Source organism: Cydia amplana, chromosome 17 (genome assembly GCF_948474715.1).
Source record: "Cydia amplana chromosome 17, ilCydAmpl1.1, whole genome shotgun sequence".
Taxonomy (NCBI): domain Eukaryota; kingdom Metazoa; phylum Arthropoda; class Insecta; order Lepidoptera; family Tortricidae; genus Cydia; species Cydia amplana.
In genome coordinates, this window is record NC_086085.1 from 8,148,159 (window position 1) to 8,170,485 (window position 22,327).

Below are 22,327 nucleotides of genomic sequence, written 5' to 3' on the forward strand. Positions count from 1 at the left end.
TCATCCCTTCAGCTGGCAAGATCATGGCCACGATATTTTGGGATTGTGAAGGAGTATTACAGATCGATTATAAAGAAAAAGGTGTAAATATCACAGGACAGTACTACGCTAACATTCTACGTCAATTAAAGGATGCAATCACAGAAAAGAGGCGAGGAAAGTTAACCAAAGGTGTTATGCTTCTGCATGACAACGCCCCCGTCCATACTGCTCATATTGCCAAGGCAGCTATTGTTGAATGTGGGTTTGAAACTGTTACTCACCCACCGTATAGTCCGGACTTAGCCCCCAGCGACTTCTTTTTGTTCCCCAATCTTAAAAAGGATCTGCGTGGAAATAAATTTTCCGATGATGAAGCATTGAAGGCGGCAGTGGAGGAGCATTTTTACACCAAAGATAAAAATATTTTTATGCAGGATTAATAAAAATAATTGATCGATCTTTTAAGTGTATGAACATAGGGGGGGAGTATATTGAAAAATAAAAATATCAAACTTTTCGTACTTGTTTGTTTTCATTCTCATACCGAGAATATTTTGAATACCCCTCGTACGTAGTCCTCTTAATCGTTATATACCGAATATTTCAGTTTAGTTTAAAAGATTAAATAAATGAAGATTAGCAGAAGGTATTACTTAGCTGTCGGAGTAAGATCGTAACGGATTGGTACCCAAGAGGTTGCACACGGAGTCAGAAGAAACCTCGAACAAGATGGGAGGATGAACTCAATCTCACAGCGGCGCGAAATGGAGAAGAGTGGCCCACGACATACCCCAATGGAAAGAGCTAGAGGACTTTTCCAAGCGGCACACTGAGCTTAGAGACATACTCTAACTCAGAACAAAAGGGCTTAATAGATAGATTACTTAGCTGTCGTTAATGACTCACCGACGGCGCTGTAGTTGTGCACATGCGTGAAGAGCAGCGTGACGGTGTGCGGCAGCGCGCGGTCGAGGCCCGCGCCGGCGCCCCACAGCTGCGCCTGCGCCGACGCGACCACGAACTCCATCTCGCGCCCGCTCCTACAAGTAGACCCGCTACAACTGCGCCCGGACATCGCCCCATTATTACTAATAAATCATACAAAATTTATGTAGTGGTTAATTAAATGCAAATTCATGACAAAAGAGCGCATACTTTGTAACTGTATGTAAAATGTATGTATTAAAGAAAACGTAATCTAACTGTTCTTCTTTTAAAATTTAGAAGGTTTTTTGAAAAAGATAGAGTGATTCAAGAGGAAGGTTTATGTATAATTTGTTAACCCGTGCGAAGCCGGGGCGGGTCGCTCTCAATAAAACATATGACAGTGTTCAGCGCCATCTACTTCAGTTGTCAAACTTGGGTAATTTATTTCTTAGAATTTACAAACTTGTATAATTAACGACTCTTTCGTATTTAAGTACTTATACTTAGATCGGTAAATAATGTTAGAAATAACTACAACTTACTTGAACTCAATAGACCTGCCCAGTGAAGGCAGTCGAGTGCCAAGGTTGTGATATTGAATGGCTATAACCGACGCATTCCCGTTCCTTCCCACCAGCTCTACGCCCACTGAAACATAATTAAACCTAAATTAGTAATAATTTTAATATTAGGTTTTTTAATCCTAATAACCCACCTAAGTCTCTAGATAAAGGTACCTACCTAGTTTTGTTTTGTCCTCTTGACCACGGCGAGACGTGATTAGTCAAATTCATTATAGTTCACTAAATCATTTCGTAATGAAGTCATTATAGTTGAGCCGGGAGCCCATAGTGAAAAGTAATTCAACCATTAAAGTCGATGAGTACAAAAAATAAATATTACTCCGAATTTTTCAGCGATTGAACAGTTTAGGTATGGCTCTTCACTAGTTATTAGAAAATTGCGCACTTAAACACTAGTTAAAAGACTCCCTTCTATCTACTCGTAACCTAACACTTCTTTCTTGTGTTTCTTGTGGTTGTCGGAGCCGGTCATCACAACTTACCCGTCCGAGAGTTACAAATACATTGTGGACTGAGAGAATAGTCGTATACCTGAGGCGAGTAGCCATTCCTCCGTACCGGTGCGCTCCGCATGCATCTTGAAATGTGCAGCGTTATCTTCCAAAACGGGCTTGGTTTTCACGGAGAAATGATCAAAATGGTTCAGATGGAGGTCGTGATTGTCTCGCATGCCGGCGGCGTCTGCGATGGCGTTTTGTAGCTCGTATATTTTCTGAAATACAATAGTTAAGACGGTTTGAATGTAGGCATTTACACATACATATAACATTTACATAGACAGATAGATTGGACAGAGGTAAGCATCTGTCCATTTGGTTTCAGTGCTTAGTTTGCTGAAAAGGGTGTGGTTATGGATGAGGTATATTATTGACAATGTTAGGACGTACATATGTTTGTTGAATGACATTGTCAGATAAACGAAAAACAACTTTTTTATAAGTCATAATTTTTATAAATTTTCTCTACCGGTCTTTTTATGAAGATCTGTTGTAGAGATCTGTAAAGCTAACCTGTTAAAGTGTCATTCAATAGAACTTGCTAACTATGTAAACAAACCGCCATACTAAAATTGACGCTGAATGTCAATTTACTAGTAACTATTGATTACATAGTTAGCAAGTTCTATTGAATGACTCTTTACGCCTGAGGAAATTCGATTTTAAAATTTATAGTGAAATGTAAAATTAAACCTAACTATCGTCACATGCCGGGCGTAATGCGTTGAACGTACCTCTTCATCTAAAAAGGTGTCTGGATTCTTTAAAAGTGTGTCATATATCTTAAGCAGGTGCGGCACGCTCTCCGCCCGGTCCCTTGGCTTCCCGGCAGCGGACAGCAGGTAGTACAGCATTTGACGGGAATGCTGTAAGGGCAGGGTGCCCTCGCCGGGATGCGAGGGAAGGGAGCGCAGCACAGCCCCGTATTGGCGAGCTATGTCGGACACGTTGCCCCAGGAGTAGCCGTGGTATATCCGGCTGAACTGAAATGGATGTACGGATTGTCATTATTATAGACAAAATAATTATTATTATAAATAATTATTAGTAGTACGCAGCAGACGAAGAATAAATCACGGATTATGGCGCTGCTCGCGGCGCCATCCGTTTTACGCTAGCCAATTCATAAAATAAAGTTTTATCGGGTGATAAATAATTTTATACCTGTTCATAAATGTTTTTCAATGAATCTGCAATACACCCGGAGAAGTCAGGTAATAGCCACTTTACTCCATGTTGACCAGTCTTTGGCTCACAAAACCTGTAACAATCAAAACATACACTATTTAAATATATCTACAAGAGATTGGATATTAGATAATATTAGAATAAATGGGCCATTTTTAATTGAGCCGGTCGCTTAAAACGTTTAAGAAAAACAAAAGTGCAAACACAAACAGCTTCTTTAAAAAGTATATAGAAAATTCTTGCGACAATTACCTTGTTGTTTGCATTCAGTTGGAAACAAGCCAGGTTATGAAATCACACAAAAATTCACACTTACAACACAGACAAAAGTAGTCAAATGCTGTGTTGCTACAAAACATTTTGAGCTTCAGATTCAAAGCGAACAAGCGGCAGTTCTTATGGATACCCTTGTCTGTGTGGATACCCTTAGTGTTGATGTGTACTTATAGTTCGTTTTTTTTAGCATTAGAAATAAGGTAAACAATTTGACGTCTTTTTATTGAAAAACACGTTTTAAAAATAAATAATGGCAAATGTGTAACAATTATGAATCTAATACGATAATTTATATTCTTCTGATTTCATAAGTAATAGTTACTGATTTTTAAAAAGATCTAATGCTAAAAAAAACGAACTATAGGCGGAGTAAATTTGTGTTACCGAAGTGCTCTTAGCCAGCGCAGTCCCTGGGACTCCACGGACTTGGTCGTTCGGGTTCGTATGGGTCTTTAGTGTTCATTGCTTACCTAGTGGTTTCTCCGCTGTGTCCAGGTGGGCATACAGCTGAGGCATGTGCCCCTGGAGCGGTCCTGGGCCATCGCAGCCCGTGTGAAGCCTCGGCCTCGCAGGCCTCGTCATTTGGACTCAGCACCCACATGGTGACTCCTTTGGAATTGGTCCCTGCTACCGATGATACTTGGCAATTGTATTGGCCCGATTTCTGAAAAGGCAGTAACTTGTGGTAAGAACAAATAACGCACGAGTAACTACAGAAAGGGGCATTACTAAGATTAAAAGTGTTCAAAATTATTTTTTACTCGTTTTTTCATGTGGAAAAAGATACAAAGGCGATATTTTTTGTAATACCTATTTACAGGAGAACGCTTTTAATTATTTCCGTATTTTTCTTTACTTATTTCTAGCGAACTGGAAAATATCTCTTCAATGAAATTCGTGTAAATCGTGTCATTACTAACGAGTACCTACAGGTATGTTTATTAATTAGAGATAGGAAAGATTTTAACGGAAAAAACATACCTACTATTAGTACTATTACATAGGTATTAGTACAGTGCATTACCATATCACATTTTACGAGTATTAATACATACCTACCTACTAAATATAACAATTCAGTTTGAATAGTACCAACCAGGGATGTTGCGAATATCCGCATCCGCATCCGCAACCGCGGAACTTCCGCATTATTTTCAACATCCGCATCTGCATCCACATCCGCATATAATCGATGCAGATTTAATGCGGATGCGGATGTGGAACAGGTCGGTACAGGAACGTCTTAGCATCGGCGTAAGTGCTAGACTGCTAGGTAATTTAGTCATTAGCCAAAAAAACCTATTAGAAATTAGCAGTCAAGCGTGAGTGGGACTTAATGTACGGAACCCTTGGAACGCGAGTCCGACTCGCACTTGGCCAGCTTTTTGAAATAAAAATTACTAAAATGTAATATTTGACGTTTTTTATGTACCTGTCTTGACATCCGCATCCGCGGATGTCAAAAAATCGGCATCCGCAACATCCCTGTTACCAACAAGCCTTAGACAGTCTGTCAGCTCACCTGAACATCGAAAAGCTTGAGCACGCTGCCAGCAGGGTAAAGGTCTTCCCAGACTTCGCGGCCGGGCACCATGGGCAACAGATTCTTGCCCAGAGCCCAACTGAAGCCAAGTACACCGTGCATTCGCCCCGCCACGGCTAGACACGTTATGCTCACGTTATCACCCTTAAAAGAAAAAATCGATATCCATTTGACCATACAGTTCTACAAAGTTGGAACAAAAGAAGGACTCAGTTCAAAGTCAAAGGACGAAGTCTAGACCGAAATCTAACTACGAGTAACGAGTTGTTCTTGCGACGGAGAGTCCATTAGATGATTAGAATTAAAATTCACATATTTATTCCTTAGCCACGAATGACTTTATAACTTGTGATCTTAGTTACATTACAGTACGAGTTTCATAATAGGTATACCTACCTAATGTTTAGAATAGCGCGGCGTGGTTAGGATGTGTATTTCACAGAGATTTAATTGTATGTAGGGGCGGTCACCTCTCTCTGCAGCTGACTGTACGTATAGAAGCGTTGGTAGCCTACCGGTAAGGGCGTGCAACTTTTAATTAGGCGATTGCAGATTCAAACCCCGGATCGTACCAGTACCAATGAGTTTTTCTGGACTTACGGTCTGGCCACGACATCGCGCGGCGGCGGCAGCGGCGAGTGGCGGCCATAGGTTGGAGCGAAACACAGCGATCCGACCTTTCGTTCCCCTTATGGCCGCCGCTCGCCGCTGCCGCCGCCGCGCGATGTCGTGGCCGGCGCGTTATTGAGGAAATCTGACTAATCCTAGTTGACGATTCATCGCCGTTCTAATATAAATATTACAAAGTGTACCTTATTGACAGTGAGCGCAGTAGGCAGTAGCTTGATGTCAGGTGGCTTGAGCACGTGCAGTTCCAGCGCGCGGCACCGCCTGCGGCCCGCGTCGTCGGCCGAGCACGACCAGCGCCCGCTGTCGGGCGTCTGCGCCTCCGTTATGCCTAGTACCGACATTCGACGCCCTAACGCGTCCTCTGCTACCGTCCTGGTCCAAATATCCCTGGGAAATTTTAAAGGCTTTACATTTTTATTGCCGACTACAAAAGGAATAACTAAAACTATACATATGGCAGATTACACTGAGCAAAATTATACCTACAGTGGTTGCACATATAAAAGTCGATGAAATTATAAACGGCCCATACTTAAGATAAAATTTATTTTGATTAGGTACTTATTAATCGTTGGTTTGCAAATGCATTTATCGTGAGCATAAATATTACAGACGATGTTTGCTACGAAACGGAATCTTGATGCTACGGGCTACGTCGTAGCACACGAAGTATTCAGGTTTATTTTATATAATATCAGGTAAATATCAGCTAATGAATTTGATTGGGATTATTACCTCTCGCAGTAGCGAGTGAATCTTGTTCGCAGAAATACATATAGTATACTCCATTTAATTAAAAACCAATAAGTGATTTTTAAACTTTGAATACCGCTCTATGTTGAGAAAACTTTTAATAAAAGCATTAATATGAAGAGATGGTAATTATAATTATTTTATAATGTATACTAAACAAAAACATCTGTTCTGCCTGTGTCTATTCTATGTACGCGCTTAGCACAAGTATTTACAGTTTCGCAGGGAAATACTTAGCTGTACACAACATTTCCATACGTAATTCAAATTCTCACGTTGACATTTGCTAATGATTCTAATGACTGTTCTAATTAAGTTTCGTATAAGTTTTAGACATAACAACATTAAGTGTATGAGACACATCACAAAACATGAGAAATATTGCGGGCACGCCATTTTCTGAGATAAATAAAAACTTGTTACTTACTGTATAATAATAATAAAATATAATTATGTGCTATTTTTATTATATACATTTGCGCAATTTTCTGTCACCATTAGGTATGCCATTTGGCTTTATGAAAACTATATTTGAACAATATATTTTTAATTAAAACGATGCAAAAATACCAAACTGACAAGTTGCTTACCATCTTTTTATTCTTATCTACACAAGCTACATCACGCATGCCAAGTTAAATGATTTTTTCCGTTTGAGACTGTCCTTTAAGATTACGAGTCGGACTTATAAGACTTCACTTTGTTCTACCGAAGAAGACATTATTAAACATTAAAATTAACACACAAAACTAAAAAAAAAACAACATATTAAAACTTACTAAACCTACTAAACTACACTACACTAACTTACTTATGCTACAGGTAAAAAATATCCTAAATCGCCGTCAACGGGCACCTAGGGTGCCCAGAAGGCTTGCCGTATTTCCTCGCTGTATAGCGATACTAATTCGCTGTGCGAAATAGTTGCCAGCCCTCTGGTCGCCCGAGGCCTCTATTAAAACATTATTTATCTAATAATGTTATAATACTACTCATTTTACTATAGGATTACGTAAATGTCAGTATTGTCAGTTTACCTGGTAGTTCCATTGAAGTTGACTTTGACACCGTCTTTGTACCAAGTGAAAGCAATATCAGGGGAGCCGTAGGCCATGCAGCTGAGGATGAACTCCGAGCCTTCCCACACTTCGGGCCGCTGGTTCATTATCAGAGCCTGTAACAATATCGGACCATTTTTCTAATAGAATAAAGTCCTATTCATTCTCATACAATACGGGCGGTCTAGTTAGGTATCAAGTACAGGAAACGGACCCGTAGACAGCATGCCCATCGCTAACGCTACGTAGCGAACGAAACGCAAACTGTCACTGTCGCACTAATATGGAAGAGTGATAGAGAGATACAAAGCGATTCGATAGCGAAGCGCAAGCGATCGTCACGGCTAGGCCGATAATATTATCTTTAATGTTACTCGTTGAGGTGAATATGTGATCATATTAATATTACTTTACTTTAAGACTAACTACAAAATCGGGATAAGCAATTGCCTGTTTCATAAATTTCGTTCGATCGGACGCCGTAGTCAGGTGTAGCCAAAATAACAATCGTTTATAGAGCGATTTTGGTTTAAATTCATACTAACACCTAGTTAAAGTTGTTTATAGCCATCACGAAGTGTGGATAGTGTATAAAAAAAGTATCTGTATGGAAAGATGACGTAGATACATAATACTCGCGCCTCGAAATAATAGTATGTTACTCTCAGTTTATTTCCTTAATCATAATTTAAATAATAAGGTATCTAACGCGCTCCACACAGAGGCTTACATTATTCCTCATTTACATTTCGGTACAAAACAAGCTCGTAATAATAATGTTCGCCGGGAAAGCGTGAATTTACGTGCCATTTAAAAGGTTAGAGCGGGAAGATGTTCCTCCACTATTAGTATAATAAAGAAGGTGCTAAGTCAGGTTAACGAGAAGTAGCCGCTGCTAAGAATGGCGGGCTGGCGGCGCGCCAACTATCGCTACAAAATGCACATTCCAAATAATTAAGAGGATACGGGAGCTGAGATTTAAATATTTTAGGTAAACATACCCGTCTCGCTAATGGAAGCGGCTCCTAAAACTAGTGCGATAAGGACAAGGCGAAAAATCCTGCATAAAAATCTCAAAAAACGGAACCTCGTATGTATGGAGAAATGACCACTCCTGTTGGCTCTTAAACTTTGCCAGACGACATTATGGCCTAAGTCAGCGACTAGATTTTTAATTGGTCTTCAGACTTTTTAACGTTCGCTCGCTATCGCTGGGATCAAAGGAAATATCGGTTTAGTTAATCGGCCCATTGATTATCTATTGATGTACACGCAATGTCGAGATTAGTTCCTGCTGATTACAGATGTGCTATGCTAGCATAATTGTATTAGTAGGTGTATGTAACGTGGGGCAATTATGTGTTCTGACACTTCTGACAAGGATTAACCAGTGCATCATTCGAACTTTAAAATCTTCTCTAGATTTGATATTGATTTGACTACACAGGCTTGCACTTTTGCTTGCACTAATGTGGGTACGGACACTGAGAATAATATCAAATTTAATTTTTAAACTTCGAATGCGCTTCGTCCTAAAGATTTCCCTTTGAGACACTAATTCAGGGAAACTGTAATGTTTATGAATTCCTTTACGACTTCTTGTTGGAAGCTATTTATTATATTACAAAAGTGTTTTATTAAGAGCACACATTAATGTTCAAACTTTGAATCAAAAGCTCTACTAACCACAAAAGAAACTAAGAGCTCATTAAAATAATTAAATTTATGTATTTCCTTGTAATTGTGTTATCCATTAGAGAAGCATGAAAGTAGGTGATAAGTTAAGATGACCCAGTAATGCCATAGTTATAAAAAGAAATACAGTAACCTATCTCTACCAATTTAGGAATTCACTTTCGGTGTTCATCTCTACCTACTAATGCAGGTTATTCAATCAAACGCCGCCCTTGTAGCGTCATAGCGTGTATCGCTAGTTGTTTACTACATACCTACGGTTTGTGCATGATAAGTATTTGACTTTTTTTAAAGACGGACTACTATAGCTAAATATACTCTGGTAATGCGCGCAGCCTCGCGTTGAAGACAAATGTAATTACTCTAGCAACATGTATTACTGAGAACGGGCCTTACATCACTAATGCCACACACGTCCTGAAACTTAATAGGAGTATGTGTGCAGAAAATTAGTGACACCCACACAATATACAGTGTGTGGCCTATAACGCGGGCGAAAAATTAAAACCTAGATTCTACTCCTCAAACTAGACAATGTTTGTTCACCGACTTTTAAAAATAACTTGTGGTTTGTATTTTAAAACACTTTAAAATTTAATACAACACGCAATGTATTACGAAATTGATTATGCCATTTATGCCTGTACGGTGACAAGACTGACGGGCAATGTCAATTAGACGGAATTTAAAGTACATTGAAAATATTATTTAGTTTGTTTGAAAAAGGGACAATTTTAAGACTACATAATTTCAAAAAGTTGTTGAACAAAAGTTTTATTGTTTGAGGAGTAGAATCTACGTTTTAATTTTTCGCCCGCGTTATAGGCCACATACTGTATACAAAGAGGACATATTACTCAGTTCATGGCAATGGGCACAAACGCAGTGGGACAGTCCCAACACCATCTTGAGAATGATAGGGGAAAAGCCACACTGTCCCATAATGCTCCGCTGTGAGCGACTATATTCCCCTACAAGTGTGATACAGTGGTAGCTAAAATTAATAGTTTGCCTACCACTGTATTATAATATCTAAATGTAAATTTATAATGTGTATGCATATGTTGTGTTTATGTGTAATGTTTGCTTGTATGTTTGTTTTGTATATCTATGTGTGTAAACCACATGGTATAAATATTTTTGAATTTGAATTTGATAGGCCTTCAGCCGGCCTAGCCATGGTGACAATGGCTATCGCTACGACAACGAAACGCTTTGTGTCTCTCTATCGCTACGAAGCGTAAGTGAATGACATGTGGGCTTCGTGGCCGGCTTACATAGTTTCAACATGTTGTGAACTCTCGACTAGCAAACACGAGTCTCTAAACTATTTGTTTGATTGATTAATTTGGATATTAAATTCATTCCTCGTATTCCAATATGTATAGAAATTGTTTACTACGTAGCTTAAACGTGGTAAGTAAACGGTTTGGTTCATTTCCTTTTGGACCTTCTCCGAGACCAAGGGGACAGTGCCGTCTTCGAAACGACGGAATTTAATTTTACAACTTAATTATACGCGATTAAGTCCCGTTTTCTTAAATGTGTTTAAATCAGTGTTATACCTACTTTATGATTAAATTTTTGGTATAATAAAAATTGGACTTCCGAGAAAATTCATTTTAATAACTTAAAACTGAATGGAAATGACAGCGGCAGAGTGTTGTATAAAATGAATAGGTATTTAAATTAATACTTCGTTTTCGTAGGTATTGTTATTTTATTTTTACGATTGGGAGAGTTAAAATATAAAGCAGTATTATAAAGCGAAAACAATTTTACGGATAGAAGTTGATAATTGACAGTTGAGTTGAATGAAGGTGACATTTTATTCATTAGGGGGTAATTGCACAAAAGATCCCATAATGAAATAAACATTATTGCAGAAAGATGGGTCGTACCATAAGATAAGATAATACATTTTATTCATGGCACACAAGTAATAAATTAGTTTTAGTTTGCATGAGGGTTCTAGTCCCAATTTGTATTACTTAGTTTTTTAGATTTTTTTGTAGTCCCATAATAATCGCCATGTCTGTGTGTAACAGAACAGGGCACCGTATAGGAAACCGTTAATAAAGACTTGATTTAGCGATTTGCGTCCAGTATGGTTTTTACGACCGTAACGTGTCACACTGCGAGTGCGTACCATTCCCAGTGTTAAAAGTGCCCATTTACAAAATGGCACCTCGTAAAAGATCACATTTGAAACGATCAAAGTTGCCCCGAAGACTATTTCCGAAGAAAAGTTGGACCATTTCTTGTGTTGGTGGCTTCATTTGCAGCAAAGTTTGGGCATCGATTAAGAAAGGTACCTACTACTTTCTCTACTTAGGCAACATGGCTGCATGATAGTATGGATTTTCGGGTAAGTGGATTGGTATAGTTTAACTTTTTAGGATACCTACCTACGAATATAGTAGGTACTGAATCCCAGAAAATAGATCTAAGGATGACTCACCCTCGAACAGGCAAATCGTTTGTGTGTGTGTCGTGTGTGTGTGGCGGACCCGGATCTTTTCAGCGTGAGTCATCCTTAACTGGAAATTCTAACCACCTGGTTTTTCTAATGTTTTTTTATGTGTGGTGTCTAATGTTTTGTGATGGTGGTAAATATAATGCAGCAGAGCATTAATGAATGCATACAAAGTTACGTTACAATCACCGACATTGCATTTCCCACGCTTGCTAATAAAAAACCAAATATCTAGGTACCTACACTACCAATTCTTGTAAAATGATAGAATTTTACTCATCCTCGGGCATACCCAAATACACCACGTATTAAATAATCAAAGTTAAACCTTCTAAATTGCTTTTGATCTAAAATCGTTTAAGCATTATGATAATGAGAACGTTTTGACGATAACGTCGAAACATCTTAAGATTGATGTTAAAATTCACCGACCGCCGATCATCAAAATTCGGGCTACGAGAGGCTACGGATTACGAAATTTAAAATTCTGTTTAAAGAATTTAGCATTGTAAATCTTATTTGAGTTTATAAATAACGGTTTAAAGGCTTCGTCACACAGGCGCGTTTTCCGGGCGGGCTTGAGCGGGGCGCGCCGCTTTTACATATAAAACGCTCACACCCCGCTCACACCCCGCCTGGAAAACGCGCCTGTGTGACGGAACCTTAAAGCTTCGAAATTAAGTAGTTACTAGTAGTTACATAGTTATGTATTGACTAAACCGATCTTTTTAAACCGTGCGGTTTGATGTCCCTGTATCAAGAATGTTTAAAAAAAACACATTATTTTCCTTCGCGCTGGGCGCATTTGATACAGTCAACGAACACTACTTATGCGTACTTAGATACATTTAAAGTCGGTAGGTGCGCGAGCGCAAGTCCCCTGCTCAGCTGTGCGTCTTCAATCAGTGCCGTGTCTGAGACATCTCACCCGCACTTATTGGTGCCTATGCCTAATGACATCAATAACAATTTTTTAAATCAGAATCAGGGCTATAACCGAGAAAATCGAAGTTCGCAAATTGCGGGCAATTTTCTCTGTTACTCTAATTACGCCTTCATTGGAGTAAAAGAGAAAGATCCCCGCAATTTGCGAAAAACGGTTTTCGCGGTAGCCCCTCAGAACTCACGTGTAGCGTTAACGCCGGCTGCATGTCGAAGTTGAGCAGGCGGAGCCGGGCGGCGCGCGACCGCGAGCCCGCGAGCCCCGCCAGCGCCGCCTTCACCGCGCCCGCCTCGCGCCGCGCGCCCCACACGCGCAGCCACACGGTGCGTGCGCCACTTGAGTCCGCGGAACTGAAGACATAGTATCATTACCTACTTCATAAGGCTCGATTCATACGAAAGGAAAACGATACGGTTTGATTACCGTATTCTAGCATAGAACGCATTCATAGAACAATCTGAAGAAATCGAAAATCGATTTTAAGAGTCGAATGGTCATTTTTTATGGAAATATTGCTACTCGTTTTAAACCACAACTACAAGTATTTAATTGGCCTCCCGCTGCAGACTTTAGTACATTAAAGCTTTTTAAGTAAAGATATTTTAATATTTTTAATTAAATATACTTGTGATTAATAGAACCTATAAAGAAGAATTTAATATTCAATAAGGGGAATGAAATTTCCCTTATTAGAAACTTCCACATTTAAGTGGACAGGAAAAGACGTTTTTTCGTAAATGTAAGTTCATGGCAGGACCTCAAGATGGTTTAATTCTCAAATGAGCAAGGAATGGAATCCTGCAAAGTCCTTGTGTTTGAACATGTCCCTTTCATTTAATTAAAATTTGAATTCAAATTAAGTTCTGTGCCAAAATTTCATTAACGTTGTATCTTTGTAATAGAATAGCACTTACCTTATATTTAAAATCTCAATTTCAGCTTCTAACGTGATATTTGATACTTTTAAATGGCTCGTTATCTGAAAATAAATAAAGGTGGTATCATTTACTTAACTGATTTAAAACACGGACAAAAAAAATAAGGATCTTATCCTGATTCCTGAGAAGCGTTTGCTGTATTCGCAGGTCTAGCCTACATGGAAGTTAAATATACAACCCATAATTATGTCTTTTCAAAAAAGGATTTTTTGTGAACTTTATTTGCAGGATATAACAGTAGATTATAAAACGAAAGCGTAAAATAACCAATTTTATTTAATGTTCCCATAACTGATGGTTTATAAAAATACATAGCTTGAGGGAATGTGTATTGGAGCGTAAATAAACATAACATAATTATTATCAAAGAGCATGATGAATGAATGAACACGGAATGAACCAATCGTTGAATGAACCAGAAACGTTATCTGAAGAACAGCCAAATGGGAAACAAAATAACAATGCGGCTCATTTGCATGGGCCATAAAACCGTTCAGGGGCAAAGGGAATCTTCCGAACAAATTACTTGTGAAATTCAGAGGGGCGAGGAACGAAATGCGTCCGGTCAATGCAGAGTGATTTGCAAGCTGGGCTATAACCGCGAAAATAGAAGTTCGTAAATTGCGGGAATTTTTCTCTGTCACTCTAATCACGCCTGCATTGGAGTAAAAGCAGGCGTGGCTTACTCCGCGATTTCGTCGCTTTGCTACAGGTAGCTAAAAGTACATCCGTTCCGCCCCAATTTTGGGGAAAGCCATAAGCCGCGCGTGGCGCTGTCGCCACCTAGCGGCCATATCTGTGCTGATCGTAACAGACGCGTTTTGTTAGAGAGTGCGTCTTCTGTACTTAGTACTATTATTTATTCTGTGACTCAGCTAGCAAAGTGTAAGATTCCTAAAGAGTTATAAGAGTAATGTTTCCTACACTATATTACTATCAAATAGAGTGAACAAAGTTTTTTTTATTGTGAAGGTAGAGTATTACTGCACTTTAAGATTAGTAAGATAAAATATCTAATAACATAATAAATAAAAGGAAAGAAAAACAAAAAAATACTGACTTTGCCTCAATCTCAGACGAAGATACTGCTTGGTGCCATATTCGAATTTGAAATATCAAACTAATTTATTAATAAGTTAGCTGAACAGCGAACATTAATCATCTTCATCATCATCATGTCAGCCTAAAAGGCCTATTGCTGAGCATATAGGTCTCTTCGGGTACCTACGCCACTTATCCCGGACCTGAGCCAATCTCAACCAGAATATAAGATTACATTTATTCGAATCACACTGTAAAACACTGTGAATGGTATTGTATTGAATATAATTGTGAAAGAGTGCTTTAAATATTCCATTAATATAATATTTTTTCTCATCTAAAGTTGAGTGCCACCATCACTTTGATTTAAAAGCACTGGATACGAATAAAGAGTGCAAACTGCAAATGGTCACTAACTGATATTTTATATGTCATTTAAAAGCGTTTCATTTTAATACCAGAATCATTTCGTGTTCATATTGTTGTGTTCGTGTTCATAACAGACTCGTCGATGTGGGTTTAACGTTCGTATTTGGATAAATCGTTCAAGTGCGAGTTTGTTTAACTCGCGCACCGAGAGTTCCGTACAAACTTTATATAATCCTATGTAACTTTTAACACGAATGACTGTTGACTACTACAGACTGATGTTACTAAATATAATTGTGTATCTATCTGCATCTATAATTTAAAGTTAAAGTTAGCGCGATAAGTAAAATCACGTGTATTTTTCAGTTGTATATCGTTACCCTGCGTACCATAACAGTGTAATTTTAGTGTAAAATAGCTAGTGATAAAGCTAAGGGACGAGCAAAATTTCAAACAGGAGTATTTTTCAGAGTAATTGAAATAAAAGGTAAAAAACCCGTGCAATGGCCATTATCTTCCGTCGCTAGTTTCACGTGGAGCGCCATATATTTTGTTTTCTTCTAATTTCCTCTTAACCCATGAAACGCCACCAATACAAATAAGTAGAAAATGTGCGGACTGTAGAATTGTAGTTGAAACTAGATTTTTTATTTCAATATCACATTGATTAAAAATAGTACCTGTTTCACTATTTCTTGAGATATGTCGCTATCCGTTTGGTCCACAATTTGCAATTTTGTTTCAAATCTCGCCAAATCTGGAATTAAGATCCATTTCAGTGATACTTATAATACTTATAACTTAAGCAAACTAGAGCTAAACTGAAAAAAAAAACCGAGAAAATGTCTCTTACTGGAATCGGAGTCTTTGGGATCGCAATCACAGTTTCGACCCTCCTTACAACTCTCTGAGCATTCTTCTATTCCGCACACTGTAAACAAGTAATATCAGGTTAAAGTAATAGGTGAATACTACGGATAACTGTAAAAACCCACGCTGGGAGTTGGTCCTTACATTAATCCTATATCACGAAACAATATATATACTTAAATATAAATACGCTTAAACGATTTTGTGATTACTTCTTTTTTTTAATGAATTTTAGCTGTATGTTGTAAATAATGTATCTCAGAATTGAACTTCGGCCAGAATACGTACGTACGAAGTTGAAGCAAAATATATATCTGCTTAAAGAAGAGAAGCTTTCCACATCAATTTTCGTAGAAGTGTCTGCCTGTTGCTATCTCTATTGCACACGCATAATTATAATTATAAATGATTAATGAGGTGGATTTATTTATTTGCGCATAATTAGTGTTGTTCCACCCAAGATGCCGGTTGTAAATGTCAATGTGCGAGCTTGAGCTCTTCTTTATGGTCTAAGAGCTAGCCACGGCCATAAGTAGGTATGCAATTTATAGAGCAACGAAATCCCTCTAGTTAGTATGCCATACTATCATTATTAATTAATCCGGGCGCCTGGCAGCTGTTTAACAGTGGGTGTGGGAGTGGATGGGCAACAAAGTGGTTATAAAATCAATTGAAGATGTGCAATTTATAGAGCTCTGTGTTTGGTGTGATATAATAGCTAATTATGTATTTAATTCAAATATAACAATGCCAGGCGTTTTATTTGGGGGAAAAGTAGTGCCAGGTGATGAAAATACACAATCACTTGTGCGCCTGCAGGAAGATCACGAGCAAATTTCACCTGACTCACATTAGCTTTACGCATAGTGTCGTATAAGTCTTCTACTTTTTCCTAACACTTACCTAGGCGTAATTGAACAGAGTGGTACTGTTATTTATTCTGTGACAGAGTACAAAAAGTAGAAGACATATACGACACTATGCTTAAAGCAATTGTGAGTCAGATGCAATTTGCTCGTGATCTTCCTGCAGGCGCACAAGTGATTGTGTATTTTCATCACCTGGCACTACTTTTCCCCCAAATAAAACGCCTGGCATTGTTATATTATAATTAAATATATAATTAGCTATTATATCACACCAAACTCAGAGCTCTATAAATTGCATACCTTCAATTGATTTTACAACCCCTTTGTTGTCCATCCACTCCCGCACCCACCGCTGAACAGCTGCCAGGCGCCCGAATTAATTAATAATGATAGTATGGCACACTAACTAGAGGGATTTCGTTGCTCTATAAATCGCATACCTATTTCCGTGGCTAGCTCTCCGGCTATTAGTAGGTACGGTTATTTCATTGAAATTATGACAGTTATATGACATCCAAACACAGCGCCACGTACAAGACAGTTAACGAAGTGTTTAAATGGTTTATCGTCTTTGCAGAAACTAAATGCCAGCATTGCGCACCTGTTGGCTGCCGCACCTAGCTAACAGTTTTATGATGTCGCAGTTTCAACTTTCAACTCGTGCAAGAAGTTCATTATTTTAGCACGAACAATGCCTGCTTGCTTTATTGGGGATGCAGTTAATGCTGGCGTTTTTTGGCACCAGGAAGAAAGAGTAAGCAGTATTCCAGAACTAAGAGTATTCATGGCATACCTGCTTACTAGATCTTTAAATTTAAGCGTATATTATAATATATAAATTTAATTATGTACAAAATAGTGAGACTGATAACTTTACTGACTCCACGGTCAAAACATTAATTTAGTTTTGTGGAGTTTTGTCTATTTTACAAAAAAATTAACTTCTTGTTGTAATTAATAACTAAAAAATAAAAATAAAACCTACTAATTGATGCCACGTTACTTTCTGACACAAAATGTAAGAGCTCACATCATTAAAGATTGAATGAACGTTTTTATTCCAGATTTATGTCCATGACATTATTATATGATCTGTGACATTGGTAAGTGTGCCCATTGGTTAGTCCTGTGTGTGTATTATAGCCGGCGCAACATACTTCGGCGTACGTCACATACTTGAGAATTATAAATTGAGCCTTAGATATAAGACCTACGGCTATTAGTTAAACGGTAGGTCTTAGCTTTATACATATAGGGGCCAATTCATAACTGTCATATATGTGATCTTAGAAAAATTTCACTATAGTCACACGTGTACAAGAACATTTCGAGGTACATATCAACGGCTTTAGTCTGGTGGGCCTAACAATAGAAAAAAACTATAACTATCTCGTCTTCGTCAAAAGACAATAATAAAGTATGATTCACTATATCTATACTACAGTGACAGCGATCCATGGTAAAATTATAGTAACCAATGCCAAACCATGAAATGCCCATAAACAAACATTAAATTAAATTAGCAATGAAAAAGATAGTTTAATAGCAGCTTTATATTAACAATGTTTTGTTTTACGAATGTGAAACAACCCCAGCTGCGATCTCAGTAATTTATTAAGGGTCGTGCGGTTATTTTTGAGCGGCACTCGGGCAAAAAGTACACAGAGTTAGAAACCACACAAGTGTAACGGTTAACGAGAACAAATTGTTTTATAGCCGTAAGCCTGTAAGCTTTGTTTGCCTATAAAACGAAGAGGGAATAAAATGTAGTAGTAGGGTTGGTACAATAATTGTCTTTCAGCCTTTACGAGGTCTAACTGCCTATTACATACCTACATATCGAACGTGGTTTAGAAAAAAAAATATTTTTCACCTCAGCAGCTCGAACAAGGGTACTTTGCTACTTAAAAACAGTGAGCAAAATCGCATTTTGCTCACTGAGTGAGACAAAATGAGCAAAATGCGATTTTGCTCACTCAGTGAGCAAAATACGATTTTGCTCACTGTTTTTAAGTAGCAAAGTACCCTTGTTCGAGATGCTGAGGTGAAAATTTAATTCTGGGTATATCTTAAGAAAACATGAGTGAATAGAGGTAAGTGATGAAGAAGGATTACATTTTTCGGGTTCTCTAATATGTTCTCACTGCTGAGGTGAAAAGTTTTGTGAACTACACGAGATCAAAGTTATTTACATCTCGTGCGCTTTTGAGTCCCTTACTACGCTCAAGATTCTAAATTAGATTCACTCGCTACGCTCGTGAATCTATTATAGAATCTTTCGCTTGCACGGGACTCAAAATAAGCACTCGAAGAAATATCAAACTTTGATCTCTTGTTGTACAAATAACTATTTTATAAGTAGTTTATTGTATTATGCCAATGCATAATACAATAAACTACTTATAAAAAATATTTATTTATTTTATATTGAACTACCTAATGGTAGTTCAAACAAATAAAAATCTGAAAGGATTGCTGAACAAGTATTGCATACATGGGTTAATTTTTTAAAGAGGGTGTTTTTTCGATATTTGTATGGCATTTTTTTATTTCTGGAAAATTAGATTTAGTATCATCGATTTAGGAAGGATTCTTAACAACAAAAAATATACTGGAAGAGGCACCACTCTACTTTTTATAGTTAGCTAGATATGGATGTCTAAAGATCGACATTTGTATGGCACTATTTAGCAATTTTTAGAGCGCCATTGCGCATTGCGCATATGGCATTTTTTCGACATTGTATGGCAGTATCAAAATGTTTATGTCACTATTTATTAACTTTGTGGCATTTGTAAGACCCTGACGACATTTGTATGACGCCTTTTCGACATTTGTATGGCATTATGTCGACATTTGTATGCCACAATCGACATCTGTACGGTCAAAATAGCCGTACAAATGTCGCCATACAAATGTCGCCAACAATATTTTTTGGCGAAATTTCTTACACCATATAACCGATTCAATTATTAGGGCGAGCGAAGCGAGCCCTATCACTATTCGACAAACTATGCATTCTTGTGGTACACTTTACGGAAAAACTATCGCACTTATAGGTTTGAAATTTAACATAGTAATTTAAATTCATGTCTAGATGTGTTATCAAACATAAAAATATCATTTTATAAACCTAAAAAAATAAAATAAAGGAAAAACACTTTGTATTACTACTAGCTAGCGCCATCTGTTAGAAAAATTATGAATTAAAATTCGTGCTAATGTACTATGTGCTAACAACGATGAATACAAAATAGGGTTAAAATTTTAGATTCTGACTTTTCTGACCCATCTCGACCGCTCGGTTTGATTCCCAATTTAGCAATTAAGTTTCTCTGAATACTGGAACATTCAATCTTGCTGTATATTCACTGCGGAGGTCAATTTACTCGTATGTTTTGTGACGCCGATGAACTGATCAGTCATGTTGTGTTAGCAAACTTAATTTTCAGTTCGAGAAACAGTTTTAGTGTTACTATTGCTTGGAACTGCCAAAATTATAAATAAAGATAAGCATATTAGGCCGTGATTTAGGGCCGATACAGACGGACTACAACCCGACTGCAACTTGTATGGAAACTGCACGCCGACTGCACGCCAATTGCAACGTCGGCGTGCAGTTCAACAAAATGACCCAGAACCCTGGCAGTACCTAGTGGAACTCAGGTTTGGTGCAACATAGGCACACGCTGTTTTAGTAATTCGACACGTCTTGATGAGCACTTGGGAGAGCAGTACGATAGAGCTGATGCTGAACCCTGGCTGTACCTAGCGGAACTCAAGTTCGGTGCAACATATACACACACTGGGTTGGACATCCGACTCGTCATGATGATCACTTGGTAGAGCAGTACACAAGATAGCTGATGCTGAACCCTGGCAGTACCGAGTGGAGCTCGGGTTTAATACAACATATGTACACGCTGTTTTGGTCATCCGACTCGTCTTGATGAGCACTTAGGAGAGTAGTACCCAAGATAGAGCTGATGCTAAACCTAGTAGAACTCAGGTTTGGTGTAACATAGATACACGCTGTTTTAGACATCCGACTCGTCAGAATGAGCACTTGGGAGAGCAGTACCCAAGATAGAGCTGATGCTGAATCCTGGCAGTACCTATTGGAACTCAGGTTTGGTGCAACATAGGCAAACGCTGTTTTGGTCATCCGACTTGTTTTTTTAAGCACTTAGGAGATACCCATAATAGAGCTGTAGCTGAACCGGGCAGTATTTAGTGGAACTCAGGTTTGTCGCAATATAGGCACACGATGTTTTGGTTATCTCACTCGTCTTGATGAGCACTTAGGAGAGTAGTACCCAAGATAGAGCTGATGCTGAACCCTGGCAGTACCTAGTGCAGCTCGAGTTTGGTGCAACATAGGCACACGCTGTTTTGGACATCCGACTCGTCATGATGATCACTTGGTAGGGTAGTACCCAAAGTAGCTGATGCTGAACTCTGGCAGTACCTAGTGGAGCTCGGGTTTTATACAATATAGGCACAATCTCTCACGATAGAGCTGTTTCGATACTCGCGATAGAGCTGTAGCTGAACCCTGGCAGTATTTAGTGGAACTCACGTTTGTTGCAACATAGGCACACGCTGTTTTGGACATCTCACTCGTCTTGATGAGCACGTAAGAGAGCAAATTATACGTAAGTTTATCTGCGGAGCAGCATGATTACCGCCAGTAGGTGTCCAGACGGGATAGTTTTACGCTCAATTGTGTGGTGTGGACGCATAAATAAATTCAAGGACATTGGCTCGCTGACCAACATTATGTAGGAAGGCTTCCTTGCAAAAAGTACTGGGCGACCGTGTACGATGTAGTAAGCGCTAATGAAATTGTATATTACGTGTGGATGATATTGGCAATTTGATTTTGTCGTCTGCACAGGTTTCTAATGGACAATTAGAAGCGCGGAAGCACTGGTGGCCTAGCGGTAAGAGCGTGCGACTTGCAATCCGGAGGTCGCGGGTTCGAACCCCGGCTCGTACCAATGAGTTTTTCGGAACTTATGTACGAAATATCATTTGATATTTACCAGTCGCTTTTCGGTGAAGGAAAACATCGTGAGGAAACCGGACTAATCCCAATGCGGGCCTAGTTTACCCTCTGGGTTGGAAGGTCAGATGGCAGTCGCTTTCGTAAAACTAGTGCCCACGCCAATTACTGGGATTAGTTGCCAAGCGGACCCCAGGCTCCCATGAGCCGTGGCAAAATGCCGGGACAACGCGAGGAAGATGATGACAGGTTTCTAATGGACAAAGTAAAAGTTGTAACAGACAGGCGTACCGGACAGCGCCCGGGGTCCAAATAGTAGGTAAGTATATTTCTATTTGCTCTCACTTATCGATCGAACATGGAACAAGACTCAAACTGGATCAAAGTCGCGGTCCGGTACGTTTAGGTAGAAAAACTCCGCGAGCCCTTACAAAGCTCTGCTTTTTGCTAGTTTATTTTACTATACATATATTTTGACACTATATTTGCAACTATTATTATGAAATACACATTTTTATTTCGACTGTGTACCAACATATGAAACGTCCATACAAATGTCATTGTAGTCGTACCAAAATATATCGAAAGAGATTATTACCTGTTTTTACATAAATAAAACTGTTTCCGCGTGCATACTTAATGGTGATAGACGCCCAACTAACCGCGCTATTGCGTCGTAAAGT

General features: G+C 38.7%; 1 protein-coding gene across 4 annotated transcripts in view; it reads right to left on the bottom strand.

Annotated features, from left to right (window-relative positions):
- Positions 1-22,327, bottom strand: part of LOC134655682 (uncharacterized) — a 500,300-nt gene that overhangs the window by 18,295 nt on the left and 459,678 nt on the right. For 2 of the 4 annotated variants that reach the window (XM_063511129.1, XM_063511128.1), the window contains exons 6-18: positions 15,754-15,831; positions 15,581-15,657; positions 13,467-13,531; positions 12,737-12,902; positions 7,418-7,554; positions 5,810-6,014; positions 4,977-5,141; positions 3,925-4,118; positions 3,155-3,251; positions 2,725-2,973; positions 2,025-2,205; positions 1,452-1,557; positions 889-1,022 (exon numbers count right to left, since the gene is read on the bottom strand). In XM_063511129.1, the coding sequence (XP_063367199.1) occupies positions 889-1,022; positions 1,452-1,557; positions 2,025-2,205; positions 2,725-2,973; positions 3,155-3,251; positions 3,925-4,118; positions 4,977-5,141; positions 5,810-6,014; positions 7,418-7,554; positions 12,737-12,902; positions 13,467-13,531; positions 15,581-15,657; positions 15,754-15,831 (1,854 nt within the window). Of the gene's footprint in view, positions 1-888; positions 1,071-1,451; positions 1,558-2,024; positions 2,206-2,724; positions 2,974-3,154; positions 3,252-3,924; positions 4,119-4,976; positions 5,142-5,809; positions 6,015-7,417; positions 7,555-12,736; positions 12,903-13,466; positions 13,532-15,580; positions 15,658-15,753; positions 15,832-22,327 lie in introns of all 4 variants that reach the window. The other 2 variants (XM_063511127.1, XM_063511126.1) reach the window with 2 other exon arrangements.